Genomic DNA, 17,349 nt, shown 5'->3' with positions numbered 1-17,349 from the left:
TCCGTTAGGCTTCGGCACCAGGACCTGATTGGCCAGCCATTCCGGGTAGTAAACTTCGCGGATCATGTCGTTTGTTAAGAGCTTATCCACCTCCTTCTCTAAGGCTTCGGCCTTCACTGAGTCGAGGGGACGTCGCTTTTGTTGGACCGGTGCCATGTCCAGGTTGACGTTGAGGACATGGGTGATGACGTGGGGACTTATGCCAGTCATGTCCTCTTGGCACCACGCAAAGACGTCAATGGCACCCTTCAGTGTCTTTATTATTTTTTCCTTCTCCTCTGGGTCTAGGCTCTTTCCTAGCCGAAGTACTTTGGTGGAGTCGAGGTCACACACTGATATCTCCTCGACGTCCTCCATTGGTTCTACGATTTTTTCGGACCCCACGCGGGGATCCAACTCGTCTTCTTCAGCCATTTCTGGCTCAATAGTTTCCCGGACCATCAGCACGGGTAGGTGGGTGGCAACGTTGTAGCATTGCCTCGCTTCCCCTTGATTTCCTCTCACCGTCCCTATCCCAGCTTCCTGGGTTGGGAACTTCAGGCACAAGTGCCGTATTGATGTGACTGCGCCAAAGTCTACCAAGTTCAGTCGGCCGAGGATTGCATTGTATGCTGTCAGACAGTCCACCACCACGGAAGTACAGTACTTGAACGTGCTCTGGGGGATGTCCGGGCACAAGGTAACCGGAAGTCTCACCTTCCCCATTGGGACAAGTATTGTTCCGTTAAACCCCGTGAGTTGAGAACCACTCAGTGAGAGGTCTCGGTCCGTCAGGCCTATTGCAGTAAAGGCCTCTTTGAAAAGCAAATTCACGGAACTCCCGTTGTCGATCAGGACTTTGGCCACCACTTTATTGGTGATGGGGTTCTGTATGACCAACGAGTCATGGTGGGGAAAACGCACCGTCTTAGCGTCTTCTTCCGTAAATGTGATGGGTTGATCCATCAGCCGGGGCCTTTGAGCCGGGAGTTGAGTAAGTAAAGGATGATCTCCTTCGAGCTTGACCAAACGAAAATAAATGGTGGAGATCTCATTTCACATAAGCTGAAATATCATTTATACGGGGTTAAGTGTTTTAAGGATTAAATACATTGTAGGGTGTAACGGTAATCTAATCCCTTTACAGTGTAGATCATTCATATAGAGGATCATTGATCAAATTAGGATTATAACAATGGATAACTAATGATGTGTCTATATGGTGGAACATATAGAGCATTCTATATACTGAGAGTGCAATTCTAAGTTCTATGCGTGGATTCAGCGAAGAATTAATAAGTTTGTGAATTTTATTAATAAATTCTTGATCTACTTATTGGAAGCTCGGTTATATAGACCCATGGTCCCCGCACTAGTTGAGATAATATTGCTTGTAAGACTCATATAATTGGTTTTGATTAATCAATTATAATTCTCAAATTAGACTATGTCTATTTGTGAATTTTTCACTAAGTAAGGGCGAAATTGTAAACAAAGAGTTTTAGGGGCATATTTGTTAATTATGATACTTTGTATGGTTCAATTAATAAATATGATAAATGACAATATTATTTAATAATTATTTATAGTTATTAAATAGTTAGAATTGGCATTTAAATGGTTGAATTTGAAAATTGGCGTTTTTGAGAAAATCAGATGCAGAAAAGCTAAAACTGCAAAATTGCAAAAAGTAAGGCCCAAATCCACTTTGTATGGCCGGCCACTTTTGTAGGGTTTTCCCTCTGATATTTTCATTATTTTAATGCCAAATAATTCAAACCTAAGCTTAGTGGAATGCTATAAATAGATAGTGAAGGCTTCAGGAAAATTACAGACTAAATTTTCTACTTTTTCATTCAGAAAAACTGAGCCTCTCTCTCTCTCCCTATCTTTGGCTGGCCACTCCCTCTCTCTCTTCTTCATTGAAATTTTGAAATTCTTAGTGTTAGAGTAGTGCCCACACACAGCAAGTGATACCTCAACCATAGTGAGGAAGATCGTGAAGAAAGACTTTCAGCAAGAAGGAGTTTCAGCACTAAAGAATCAGAGAAAGAGATCCAGGTTCAGATATTGATAATGCTCTGCTACAGAAAGGAATCAAGGGCTAGATATATGAACGGAAGGAGTCATTATATTCCGCTGCACCCAATGTAAGGTTTACTAAACTTTATATGTGTTTATTTCATCGTTTTAGAAAGTTCATATTTAGGGTGTTAATCAACATACTTGTGAGTAGATCTAAGATCCTGGTATAATAATTTCCAACACAGCAGACATGGCTTTGGGATGCACGTGTATTCCAGCTGCCTCCATGGCTTTTTGCATAGCCAACATTACCTCTTGCATCTTTTGATTTTGCGCTTTTTGGGCTGCGATCTCAGCTTCATGATAAACAGCCTTTTGTCTTAAGAGCACCAATTTCGAGTAGTTACCTTCATCGTAGGCGTACTCATCGAGGTTTCCCTCGTAATCATCATCAGGGATTCCTCCTTCTTCCTCGGAACCCTCAGTTGCCTTTGAGGCCACGTCCTCCTCATTAGGGTCTTGAGCATCTTCAAGAGGGCGAGGTTGACGAGTGCTTCGAGTCTCCACCATTGTTGTAATGTATTGTGTGTTTACAGAAGCTTTCTTCAGCTCTCAATGAAAGCACCAAAATGTTGACCGAGGTTTTCGACAATTTATAAAATAATAAGAGTTTATAGAGCTGTAAGAAATTAGAAGAGAGATTTTTACGTGGTTGGGGCGTTAATGAGCCTTAGTCCACGTATTTAATACAGAGAATGTTCTTGGTGAGTATTTACTCTTCTTGCACTTATGCAACCCAGAATTCTCGACCCCCATTAATGAGCTTTGAGGGGGTATTTATAGTGTTTTTGTGGGGTGATCCCCAAAATTATAGTACATGTATTTCTGTAACTATCAATAAAGTTGGGTATTCCCAATGAATATACCATGGGTAATGCATGGTCAAATCCCTAGGTGCTGTAGGGATTTTATGAGGGTTGTCCTTATTCCCTTTTGACCGATGTGATTCTTCACAAAGTAGCCGTCATTAGACTCCAGTGGTCATAGTCTCGTAGGTGCAGATCGGGGGTTGTGTCGTCAGACTTTATTACGTGTGGCAGTTCCAACACGCCTCCTCCCATGCGGCATTAAATGCGAGATGACTGCTCAGAGGAAGCCTGACACCTCCCGGAGATGCTTTGATGCCATCTTGATCTTCGGGAGCATACAACACCTTGCATGCCTTCTCCGGGAGGCATATTCAAGATAATGCCTTTCTTTACAAAGACTTAGCCATTAATTTAAGTGCTAAAATGTTTGTGTCCACGTGTCCTTGTCTGGTTGGTCCACGTACATTGGGCAAAATCAGGGACAACCGTAGGCAATTAAACACACATGCCAAAATCTTGAACAACCCTCTCGTCACTCAGTATTTTTTATCTAATTTTCTCTATAGATTGTCCTCTAAAAGAGTGTGCAACGAGACCTTATACAGACATAGTGAGGTCTCCAAAAGAGTGGGAATTAAGAACCGAGCTAAATGACTAAACTAATTAACTGTCAAATCGAATGACCAATATTTCTAACTGGTAGATCGTATGTGACAGGTAAGTTAGTTAAACTAACTAACCAAATGTTTAAAATCTTCCACAATAATATATAATAAGTAATTATTAAAATTCCACATTTTGGATCTTCTTCTTTAATTAAAATAGAAAAATGTTCCTCACAACAAAAAAAATAGAGATAGAGAGACTCATAAACGTAATAATTTAGTTAGGTATTAGCGTAGGTAATACCCTTTGCTTATTCTTTCACTGTTACAAGCTATCGAAACTTACTAATTATTAGTTCGATATATATATATAGCACAATGATTCATTTATTTATTTTTATTTAAGCTTAAACTAAAATTGAAATATCTAGCACATTATCTCCAATATTCTTTTATTATTTCAGTTGAGCTTGAGGGTCCATCCCATATTGTCTTCAACAAAACCAGTTTGAATTCCTGCAAGCCTTTCATACAGTTTATGACATAATGCTCCCTTTCCTGTTCTGTATTCAACCCTGATCATGACATAATAATATAATTAAAACTGGTATAGTTTTTAATTTTAATGACTACTAAAAAATAAAATAAAAATGGGAAGATGCATTAATATTATAGATATATGTATACGTATATATATACTAGGCGGTAACTACGTGCCTTGCACGTTGTATCTTCTATTTGGTATAATTTTTGTTATAATTTTGATGAAATCTTTCGTTGTATTTTTTTTTAGCTCCTTTGTTACATCCAAAGCATGACATATAATAAAATGATTGTGATAAATTTGTCATAACAATCTTTCTTTGTATTCAGAATTTTACAACTTAAATTAAATTATATATAATAGTTAGAAATAATTTTTATGTAAAGTAATAAAATTAAATTTATGGATTTGAAAAAAATTTAAAATACAAATATTTATCTTTGTTAGTTGTAATGTTGTCATTAAATATTGAATATTCCAAATTTTTACAATTTTCTAACTCTAACTAATGATGAAGATGCTGATGGATGTGTACAACATTTTACAATTATATTTTTTCTTTTTAATTTATCATTTTCTCATTGTTGTTGCTTATTGTCGTTAAAAATTGATTATAAAATTAGTTATTTTTATCGTTGACAAAGTTAAGACTTAACATAAAATTAATACATTAAATGAAAGAAATTATCATCTTTAAAACTAACGAGATTTATATATTTAAATTTAAATATAGTGTAGTATATTGTTATAAATAGAAAAACTTTAAAATAGTATAATTTAAATATATTAAATGTAATATTTTAATTGTTTTTAAAAAAATGTAATATTATGAAATAATTAGAAAACTACTTTAAGAAATCGTTTAATTTTATTTTTCTGTAACTTTTTTTTTTTTTGTAAAATATTATCCTTATATGATTTTAAAAACATATTATAAAATTATTAAAAAGATAAAAAATAAAACCTTAAATTAAAAATCAGTGTTTGTCTCGATACTTTCTCTCTTTCTTCTTATCTCCTTCCTCTTCTCGCACAATTGACTGCTTACCAAGTCATAGGCACAAGACGACGGAGTCGGAAGACGGCCGATCAATGATACTCCGGTCATCTTGAAATATGATTGCGTGAGAGAAATTGTGTGAGACAGGTTCTCGGCCATTGGTGGCCTCCATTTTGTCGCCGACAATAATAGAGATTTGTGATGAAGGTCATCGTACAGGTTGATGGAGGCGGGAGAGAGTAGAGCGGTTCAGATTTAGGTTTAGTGATTTTTTTCTTTTCTTGTTCTTGTTTCAGATTTTGGATTGGGGGTTTGTTTTTCGTCTTAGTTTTGTATTTGATAATATTTTTCAGTTTCATTTTTTAGTTTGTGTTTGAATATGACTTTGAGATTGATTAAAATAAATTGTGGTAACTGTTGTGGTGGTCGATGGTAGTTCCATTAATGGTCGGTGGTGTCGTTAATAGTGATGGTGGTGTGCCGTTAATGGTGATGGTGGTGTGCTCGAAGGAGGAAACAAACTGTTATATTGATTTCTTTGCATTTATTTTGTTTTCGCCCCTCTCTCAATTTATAGTGAAATTAATGAGATATACCTAATCAAAACAAAGGTATTGGATGTAATTTTTCAGAGTTTTATTTTTATACGATGAAGGGATACAACTATTTGAATAGGTGTCTGTTAAAGTTAACTTTTTTGTGGTATATTCTGTTAAATTTTTTGGTATATTCTGTTAGGTGCACAACAAAAACTGTTAGATAGACATTTTATATATTAGGTAAGATATATATATATATATGTACGTATATAAATGAGTATATATATATACCTTTGACCCTGATATGTTAGAGTACCGATAGGGTTGACAGTTACAGCAGTTCCTGTGCAAAATGCTTCATCCGCATTAAGCAAGTCCTCTACTGGTACTAGACGTTCCTCCACCTTAATTATTATCATTATATATATTATTTTTAAGAGGACAGTTAATATTGACAAATCTTGCTTGGATATATAAGGTTTATATAGTCATATAAATATCTTCTTCTAGATCACACATCAACTTTTTACTTTACTGCATTAATATAGCTAGCCACTATGTAATCGTGCTCTTTAATTATTTACTCTTACAGTTACTAAATTATATTTTCTAAATTTTTGGGAGAATGATTTGGTAGTGGTAATAGTTTCGATCGGGACACAACTAGTTTATTCAAAGGACACAACTCTACAAAAATGATAGTAAATTAGTTATGTGTCTATTTCTCAGAATGCTATGATAGAAGAATACTTTTTGATGACAATGGTAATAGATTAAGAGAAATTAAGACAATGTAAATATTCGAAAGGCAAAATCAGATAATAATAATATTTTGTGATAAAGTTGTGGTATATCCATATTATTTAAAAATTAAATTAATAAAAACATTTAAGAAATAACTTTGTTATTACAATGTGAATCATATATATATCTGGTTACCTGGTAGCCAAAATTAGTGGCAAGCTCAATGATGCTCTTACGTGTAACACCAGGCAGAATCGTTCCATCTATGATTGCTGGGGTTGAAACTACATTATCCTAAAACATATGAATAAAAGAGTTCAGATTTGGTAAATCTTCCTCAATTAAACATGTTTTAATTTAAGGTATTATAATTTAGAGCAGAGAAGGTATTGAAAAAATAAAGAATAAGTTCTCTAGGATGAGAGTCTCTTAAGACGCGCGATAGAGGTAGCTATCCATCGCGTTCAATATTTAGATATAAAGAAATTTTCATAGAATTTTTATCACAACACCTTTGAAAATCTGAAGTTCTTAAATCGTGTTTAGTTCGTTTAGAATCAAGATTACTTGTTAAAAAAATAGTGTTACACCGAAGGCACAAAGCAACATTGGAGAAAGTAAATTTTAAAGGCATAAAAAAAATAAAATGGGACTACTTTTATACCCATGTATACCACAGTGATTACATTATTTACTACCAAATTCTATAAAATGCAACTGAGCCCATGATGCTATTGTGCACTCCATTACTAAGAGCATATCTTTATCGTGAATAACATGAAGTTATTTGTGACATCTTTTAGAGTGAAAAAGAATGACCAACAATGACATCTTTTAGAACATCTCTAATAGTGATATTGTTTAAGGGTGTTAAAAATTTCCACATCACTTAAAAATATTAATATTTTATTTTATTTTTTCAACTTTTATTGTTCTAATTAACTAGGTTACTATTAAGTGTATAGCACATATATTTAGTTATATTTTTAGTTTTTATTTTTATTATGTGTATTTTTAAAATTTTATAAATTAAATGAAATCATTTATTAATTTTTTAATTTTTTTAAAAAAATAATATTTAAAGTTTTAAAAATTTGAGGAAAATAATATAAAGTTTAAGAATATTAAAATAGAACATACTCCCAATATTAAAAATAATAATAAAAAAAATAAATATAAAGTTTAAGAATATTAAAATTGAACATATCTCAATAATAAAATTAAAAATAAAAAAAAAAATATAAAGTTCAAAAATATTAAAATTAAACATACTCCCAATATTAAAAATAACAATAAAAATAATAATGTTATAAATAATATATTAATATTTATATATATTAAAATTAATTTAAAATAAATAATATTAATGTTTATATATATATATATTTAAAAAAACTAACTCTACTAACACAGTTAAATTTATCAGAATATTCGTATATTTTTAAAATATTCTCTTTAAACAAAAAATTAAATTCCGTTAGATAAGCATCTCTAAAAATTATTAAAATAATATATTATATTATTATTTAATATATATTAAATAATTATATTTTTGTACTTTATATATATAAAAAATAATAATAGTAATATAAATTTATATCTTCTAATAGAGATGTGAATATATAAATTTAATATATTTTATTTAATGTAATTTTTTTTATATAGAGATAATCTTATATGGGTGCACTCTTAATGGGTATTACCCATTCATGGGTAGTATTATGAAAATTTGAGTTTTTATGCTTATTTTTCTATCTAATTATAAAAAAAAACTCTCATTTTTACATTATATGAGTTGAGGTTGTTCCATCAGCTGAAAAAAAAAATTAAGAAAAAAAGTTTTTCGATAAAAAAAAAAAAGTTGAATTTGACTTAAGTATTTTGTATATAAACATATTTTTAATATAATTGTAAAAAGTAATATTTTTTGATATTTTTTTAATTAAGTAGTTAAATTAATCATAGAAATTCAAATTTCTCTTTTTATTATTCGTTGTTGGATCAAAATCTAATAGTTTAATATTTTTAAAATTAATATTTATAATTAAATTGTTTAGTAACCATCAATGAGTAATACCCATTAAGAAGTGTCTCGCTCTTATATACAGCTTCTCTGTTTTTTTTATTATTTTATCATAAAGTATTAAAATTTAATTATTTAATATATTAAATAATAACATAATATTATTTTAATAATTTTTAAAAGTGCTTATTATTAGAACCTTTTAAAACAAAATAGGGTCATAAAAAAATTGAAAAGAGAAATAAAATAAATATTTTATTTTTAAGTGATGTGGAGATTTTTAATACTTTTGAAGAATTACACTATTAGAGATGCTCTGAAATTAAATGCCCCTTAGGTAGGTTTTTTTTATAATGCCCTCCATTCTAGACATTTTTAATATAAAAGTATTGTTATTTGACACTTTAGTCAACAATACGCACAGTAGCTATAATCTTAAAATAACCAATAAGAATATGGGTAAGATAATGTGATAAACAAGTTTGTGTCTCTCTTCTCTTATCATTGAAAAGTAATGGATTTAAGTTCTACCCAACAGGAAGTGCGTCGAATTAAGCCAGAGAACAATTTCTTTTACTTATTCATCATGATCATTGTTAACAATGCTTCACGAGTTCGAATCTTAATTAGTTGTTCTAAGAATGAATTGAGAAGTTAATAACTTAATTATATATACTCACAAGAGAATATACATTTAACAAAATACTTGTGAATCGTTATCTAGTGCATATATGTGAAATGGTTTCTGTCTCTGATTCTATTTGATCCTCTTAAATGTATTCAAATTTGTAGAATAAATGCTTTGACTTAAAATCGGGGATATAGTATATTGTACATAATTATATAAGCATACATGTTATTAATTAATTCACACTTTACTGATTATTAAAATCGTCATATTATATAGATATATATACATATATATTCTTCCAGCTATAGCTTCGTACGTAGGTATATAAATTGTTGTTGTCTTTTAATAACATAATTTAATATAATTAACTAACACTAAAATTGATTACCTTGACAATGAAGATATTGCAAGCAGCAACCTCCTCTACATATTTTCCATGCACAGAATCCAGGAATAGTACGTCTGTAAATCCTTTAGCCTTTGCTTCCTTTTGTGCTCGGAAAACCTAATAAACAAATGTATTTATATGTATATATTTATATATTTATATTCACACAACTATATATAATCAATAACTGATGATGATATCGAATAAATCCTTACTCAATCTGCTTTATCACTGTCTTCAATATTTATGAAAAAATATCAAATTTCGTGTGACATAGAGTCATAGAGTAGTAAATATATATTAATATGTTTATAATATATGAAGGAAAGTGTGTTTACAGGGGAGTAGTTGGTGATGGACTTAACACCTCCTGTTCCTCCAGGAATGGCTCGATGAAGCTTGTCCTCCACATATATGTTCATGGCTGTTCTACCCTATACAATATATAATTCATTAAAACACTTATAATAACAACCTATTAATTAATTTATTATTTAATATATTATTGGAAAAAATTTAGGTGGAGTGGAGTCATATAATCATACAAAGGTTGGTCAAATTACTTAGAACAATGTAGGATACAAAACATACATAAGTTTCTTTATTTGTTTGTTTTTTGTTGTTTTGTTATATAATCAGTGTAATTAATTATTTTCTACTTCATGAATTATACAAACTTTATCATATATATATCTTAGAACTAATATATATATACAACATAATATATATAAAAAAAAAATTATAACTTTTTAGGTACCGAAAATATAAAATATAATACCGGCCCCAACATAAAAATTTCACCATAAATGTTTTATTAAAACCGTACTGGCTATTGAGTCACAGTTTAGTTTATATATAGATATATAGCATTACTTGATTTGATATTTAAATGGGAATTGAGGTAGAGTGACCCACCTTGTGATAATTCCCAACAGGAGAAGCATATATTAAGAAAGTATATTCGGGTGCTGGTGCTAGGCCTAGTACAGCTCCACTTCCCATTAGCATAGGCCTTAGATAGAGTGCTCCTTTCCCTGGAGGTGGAACCTATTTATAAAAATTAAAAAAATAAATAATTAAATTATAAATTCTTTATATTTACTACTATACTTGTTTAATTAAACCATTCATTTATAATCTAATATCATTTACACATTAACTTATTGCATAATTAATAACTCATTTATTTATTATAATAATAGTTTTTTTTTTTTGGGTATTCTATAGTTTTTTTTGGTATTTACTAAACAAAAGTATACATGAAATAATATATACGTGCGCACAATAGTTATGCATCAAACCATGTATTTTAAAATTGAACGAGTAATATTTTGGTGCTGGTTAATTTGATGTATATGAAAAAATTAATTTGCCATGGAGATAATTCTACTTAAATTTTTAAAATGGATCAAAATATGTATATTTTGAGTTCAATTTTAAATAATATATATTAAAACAATAAATTTTAAAAAACTAATATTTTAGTTAAAGTAATTAAAAATTAAAAAACTTTAATCCATACTTGTTAGAATTTGAAATAAGGTGCATGAGGTTCTATTTTAAAACCAATTAACAGTGAGAGGAGTAGCTAATTTATCTTATATATGACAATTTATTTCTAGACATATTAACAATGTAAGAGTAGCTCTAATAGTACTCTAAAGTTAATTAACTAACTAAATAGAATTAAAACAAAAGCATGTGCATCATAATTAATTTACTTTCTCACATTCTACCCTCTATTGGTGTCCATCATACCCCTATCACTAATAGTGAATAATAAATAAAGAAATTAGAGAGTTACATATAAGATCAAGATATATATAGGTCCCATATATATATATATATATATATATATATACACACTAGACTTTGTTAAAACCAAAATACCACAATAATATCATCAAAATTTGTTTGATCCATTTTTGAACTCATGTTCTAGCAAAAATAAATAAATAAAATAGGGAAGTAAAAATGTTATTAGTATGTATATATGTAATGTACCCAACGGTTGTTGGCGAGGACAGTGAGTTTGAGTGCGTGAAGGAATTGGTGAATGGATGGAGAAGGCATGCAGAGTCTTTCTGCGCCCAACTTCATGCGCAACGCATTCTGCTCTGCCCTAAATACCTGAATACCACCATCTTCTCTTCTGTATGCCTTCAAACCTTCGAATAATCCCTACACACCGCCCAACTACTACTTAATTAATTATCATTAACTAAATCGCCCGGAATTTTTCAATTTATTTATTTGTTTTAAGAATTATATTATGATACATGTCAAAAAAATTAATAATTAATAATTATGAAATAAAAATAAGTGGAATTTGTATCATAACTACACAAATTATATTCAATTTGTTTCTAATAAGTACCTAAATTTAAAAAATAAAGTCAATAATACTTAAATCTCTTAAATAAACATTTTTGTTATCACCTAACAATATTACAAAATGTATTTTTAGTATCGGTTTTGTGAGTTCATAGAACGACACCTATTCCATAATAACAAAAAGTTATATTCTTAATATTAGTGTCAATTTTAAACCGAAACTTTTGGGTATTAGAGTTTTAAACTAATATTTACGGGTGTGCAATTCATTTTTACACTATGTGTCTTAGTTTAGAAGCAACACCAAAAAAAAAAACTTTCAGACATGGCCACGAATTAGTCTGAGCCAATTTTGAGATCCAAACAATAAAATTTACATTATCAAACTTTAAAATAACAATTTTTCAAAAAGAAAAAAAAAATCCAAAAATAACAATTTGCATTTTAAAATACAAATAATCAAACTATATATTACCAAAAATAATAAAAAAAAACTAAAAATTACATTTGTATGAACACATTAGAAGAAGCTAGTAAAATTAGTTTTTAAAATTCATTATGCATGAATTAGAACGAATGGTATAGTATTGATTCTCATATAGTTATATACTAAATTTTGGAAAGAGAGAAAATATAGGGCCCACACAAATTAGTAAAAGAAAAAAATAAAAAGGTTCTCTCCCATTTTTATAGGGAATATTTTTTGCTTTGCTAAATTATTTTATTTCATTAATTAAAATACAAATATGCCCTTTAAAAATCTATAAACAAAAATAATTACATATTTAAATTCTAATAATGACAATTTTGTGAAATTAAAGCATCCTGATTAACTTTCTTAATTATATAAACAAAATAATATAATTTTTGTTTTTTTTCCAAACAGTTTAGTAAAGAGCATAATAAAATATTAGATTAATTTTTTTTTTTATTTTAAACCGATTTATTTTTCTCATTATCCTCTTTCTATTAGTAAACGCACATGTCTTGTAAGCAACTAAAATACTTATCATAATGAGTACTAACACTTTACAAAAAATATTATTTTGTGTATTATTGTCGCTATTTTTTTTATTTGAATATTTATTAACAAAACATTTAATAATTTAATACAAATTTCTTTAAAACTAACTAAAAACTTACCTTCTGAAGATTATTATTAACCTTTAAATGAATATGTATATATTTATATACTAGAAGAAAGTTACGTGCAAGGCACGTATAGTTAATTTTATGTTAGGTGCTCTATAATTTAATTGAGAAAGATTCAATAAATAATCATATAATTTAAAATAGTTTAAAAACTAATTTTAATTAGTGTGTGGGGTTATTTGAAAATCAATAGTGAAAAGTCAAATTTAAAATTTACAGAAAGAGAAGAGGAGAATGGAGATTAGCTTTAAATATATTTAAAAAATAATAATGCTACACACTTACTATGGACACTTAACTCGAACTGGTAATAAAATTATAAAGAATAGGGGTAGCAGGCATATAACTGGACATATGAAAGAAAGAATATAAAAAACAAGAAATATGATAGCTTCCAAATAATATTATAACAAAGCAATGCTCTCCAAATTTATCTTAATATCATTCTTCTCTTGAAGTCTCTCATCAATCTCATAGCACTCCATGATAGATTCAAAAAAATATATGTGTCTATGTATATTTGGATTCAACAAAATGTATGTGTTTATGTATATTTGTTTTGGGCAAATCAGTAAACATATATTTTCAACAAATTAATTAACCCGATAAACTCAAGATCCACATATATATATAGCTAAGTATTCAAATACAATTGTAAAATTTAAACTTAAAACAAAATCAAATGGACAATTCATGCTCAACTAAAGCTATATATATATATACTGTTATGATTACATCAACCCAAATATTCTTACTTGCTATAACCGAATTATAAAAATTAAAAAGTATAATTTGAGATATATAGACTAAAATCATCCAAATAAACAAATAAATTAGTTACACATAGAATTATAAATGATACTTTTTTTTAGAGTGTGTTTGAAGCTTATGTGAAATTTTTTTGGATCTTTTCACTACTATTTTTTATCTCTATTTTTTTTGTATAAATATATATGTTTATAGTAAATTTATATTAAAAAAATGAAAAAATATAGTATTCCCAAACTACCCTCTTTTTAATATTAATCTGTTTATTATATTCATTTAATAAAAATAAATAAATTATAAACCATCATACTGATTTTTATACATGGATAAAAAATTATTAATTGACTTTAGCATAAAAAATAATTAAAATATTTATTTAAAAATAAATTTAGTAAAATGTAATTCTAAATTACAAAAATAATTTAATATAATTAAATAAATAAATTTAAAATAAAGGCAATCCACTAATATTATATTGCATTCATCTGCTCTACTTCTCATTAATCCAGATAATTCCAACTTCAATAATATTGCCAATTCTAGCATGTTATAATCAAAAGTAATTAGAACATATATTCAAATCATACCCAAATCCAAGTCGAAGCATTGAATCAAAAGCCAATAATAAAATAAAGTCAAATAATTCATGCATTCATAATTTTCATCAACTTAAGTTTAACCATTTGAGAACCCTTACATCAAAACAAACTATAGTCCAGAACCCAAATCAAATCCAAATGCCAAAATCAAACTCAATAAATTCAACAATTCTAAAACTATTCCAAAATCCATATTCTCAAATCAATCTAACAACAAACTCACAAATTGTTACAGATTTGAAGCCAAGAGCAAACACTTCAATAAAAACATAAATCTAAATCCAATGTGGTGAGTGAACCAAAAAAAAAAAAAACTAAAATCGTCTCCCTTGAAAACTTAAATCTTGAATCTATCATCCAGGTACACAAGCATATCCCCGTTCCCGTCGTCGACAATCCAAAACTCGGCTTCTCTGTCCACCTTCGTCAGCGATGTTGTTAACCCAAAAGTCGGGAACACCAACCTCGCAAGCTAATGCTACCTTCAACTTGCCATCACAAGGATGACAATCACTCAAACCAAGATCTGACATTGTCGACGGCGATGCCTTGGGCTTGAGAAGAGGAATAATCGAGAAAGAATGGAAGAAAAAAAAGGAAAATAGTCTTATAGAATTTATTTATTGAAATTATTTTATATTCTGGAATTAATATATGATAATTAATAAATTACTTTTCTATTAAATAGATATAATAATCAGATTAATATTAAAATGAGGGTAGTTTAGGAATACTAAAATCTTAAATGCATTGGGGTACTAAAATGAGTAGTTTTTATAAATAGAGGGTACTAATTCATCATTACTCAAAACATAAGGTACTAAGTATGTATTTTAACAAAACACAGGGTACCAAATAAGTATTTACCCTATATTTTATTGTTGTTAATTAAATTCAAAATAGTATAGTAATAGAGAAAATTTAGAAATTAGATTTTTATTATGAATTTTTATTATGAATTTTTATTTATTTAAAATAATTAACTTTAATAAAAAAAATTAAAAAAAAAATGAGAGATATACGTACAAGATTAGGTATATATATTTTGTTGGTTTTAATTAAATTCAAAATAGGATAGTAAATGTATGGTTTAAATAATATCACATGAGAACAATATATAATATTGTATATATATAAATAATATCAATTCAAATATCAAATATCAGTTTAAATGTGATTTGTTTTATTTTTATTTTATTATATATAAATACTATTTTATTATTTTATTAAATATAAATAAAAAGTCACATCCATGAATTTCTCATGGCACACTTTATATAGAATAGAAATAGATATTACCTGTCCGTAGTTCAAGACTCCTGCTGCAGGGCTCAAGTGAATATTTCCATAGGGCGTAAGTTGTCCATCCACAAACTCATCCCCTTCCTTGGAGGAGCACTTCATCACGTACATGAAATCTGTTGGAGTTAAACTAAAACCAAGCTCATCCCAATTCACCTTCGCATATTCCTCTTCACCATTATTATTATTCCTACGTACATACATATGCATGTAAATAAAAAAATAAGTACATAAGAGTAAATATGTATATATACACCTAAACGAAAACGCACTTAATTAGTACCTGTTCATAGTAATAGGTAACAAGATTGTTGGCAAATTAGAAGGACGAGCCATAAATAGTAATAACAATATAATACTATTAATGGCAATGAGTAATTAAGGACGATATAACAGTATAGTGAAGAAAAGAAATATATATTCCAATTAAGCTGTTCGTTGTCTTCCAAATTCGAACATGTATTTATACACACTTCAAATGAGTAAAGTAATAAATATTATAATCAAATAGGAACATATTCCTATACTTTAAATTTCCACGACAAAAACAATTCTATTTTTAATATTAAGATGCTTTTTCATATGATAATATAGATAGTTGTTCATGTCTATTATTACTTATAATATCAAATAATTAAATGCATAAAAAACTTGTGCATGTTTTTTTTTTTCAAACCAAAAACGCGATGAGTATATATACGAATACATATACATGCGAATGCCATCTGAATTTGAATGATATTATAATAATATAATAATAGTGGGTGCGGGAGTTGTTATATAGAAATAGTTATAATTAATTTGTTATGAATTCTAAAAGACTAACTAAAATTAAAGTGGTAATTAATTTAAACAAGTAGGAATAACAATCTATTGAAGTCTTTTAATAAAATTAATTTTCATGTTATAGCTGAAAACTTTCAATTTATTCCTCCTAATATTCCATTTAAATTAAAGTACTTATTCACAGTCGTACTAAAATATGTGTTCACACTTGTAAGTGAAAGCTCCTTCTATAAATATATATATATATAGTGTTAAATTTAAATACAATAAACATTCTATTATCAATCATAATAAACGCAATTAATGTTCATAAACATCCCACTATTAATAATTTTATTTAGAGTATTGAATAACAATAAACATACCTCAATATTTATCACTTTCTATTTGTGACATTTTCTAAGCATTAAAGCATCTCTTAAAATCTTTACCACCTTATCACCCCATATATATCATATTACACTAAAATTGCATACATATATATATATATATATATGCTAGTTTATCTGAAGGGGCAAAGTAAACATAGTTTTTAGTGCGGGTCACTAGCTAATATAGATGATTGGGAAATTAATATTTAGTGACCCTTTAGTGTGGATCACTAAAACTCTTTAGAGATTCTTACTGAGCGTCGCTATAGACTTTTAAAATCTCACGTTGTCAGACTCTAAAAATTATAGCCACCCTTTCAAAGTGTCATTATATCTACTTTTAAAATTATATTCTATATATTCTTTTAATATTCTATTTATATAATTTAAATGGGATAATTATAATTTTTTTTTAATAGTTTGCCTAAAATTAATATAATTACTACAATTATATTTTTTATACTTTAAAAAAAAACTTAAATTCTAGTAGAATTTATGAATCAATGTAATCAAAATAGGTATAAAATGCTCAATATCTAATACATGATATTCAACAAATAATACACATTTTGAACTAAAAATTATAAATTAACTCAGATTACAAAAGTCATAACAATATAAGAATTGTGAGTACAAACCCAGATTATAGATAAAGTTCCATAACTGTATATAAATAAAAACAAGAAATAA

General features: G+C 28.2%; 1 protein-coding gene across 1 annotated transcript; it reads right to left on the bottom strand.

Moving 5' to 3' along the window:
* Positions 1 to 3,731: 3,731 nt before the first annotated feature.
* Positions 3,732 to 16,034, bottom strand: LOC115716886 (branched-chain amino acid aminotransferase 2, chloroplastic). Its single transcript, XM_061115776.1, has 9 exons — positions 15,786 to 16,034; positions 15,500 to 15,692; positions 11,352 to 11,528; positions 10,263 to 10,394; positions 9,686 to 9,781; positions 9,348 to 9,464; positions 6,501 to 6,599; positions 5,853 to 5,965; positions 3,732 to 4,053 (listed from the first exon to the last, which is right to left on the bottom strand). The coding sequence occupies exons 1-9, from the start codon at positions 15,836 to 15,838 to the stop codon at positions 3,939 to 3,941; spliced, it is 1,095 nt and encodes a 364-aa protein (XP_060971759.1). The 5' UTR covers positions 15,839 to 16,034; the 3' UTR covers positions 3,732 to 3,938.
* Positions 16,035 to 17,349: the final 1,315 nt, after the last annotated feature.

This window comes from Cannabis sativa, chromosome 5, assembly GCF_029168945.1.
Source record: "Cannabis sativa cultivar Pink pepper isolate KNU-18-1 chromosome 5, ASM2916894v1, whole genome shotgun sequence".
NCBI classification, from domain to species: Eukaryota; Viridiplantae; Streptophyta; class Magnoliopsida; order Rosales; family Cannabaceae; genus Cannabis; species Cannabis sativa.
The sequence above is the reverse complement of the archived record's forward strand: the minus strand, read 5'-3'. Positions and strand labels throughout refer to the sequence as shown.

What these genes read in the sequence shown, in the direction of transcription:
- LOC115716886 (XM_061115776.1), bottom strand. Translation starts at nt 15,838, where the DNA reads ATGGCTCGTCCTTCTAATTTGCCAACAATCTTGTTACCTATTACTATG. An exon ending in GAGTCTTGAACTACGGACAG is followed by an intron (nt 11,529 to 15,499) that starts GTAATATCTATT and finishes GGCGGTGTGTAG; the next exon opens with GGATTATTCGAAGGTTTGAA. An exon ending in CCACTAATTTTGGCTACCAG is followed by an intron (nt 5,966 to 6,500) that starts GTAACCAGATAT and finishes ATAATAATTAAG; the next exon opens with GTGGAGGAACGTCTAGTACC.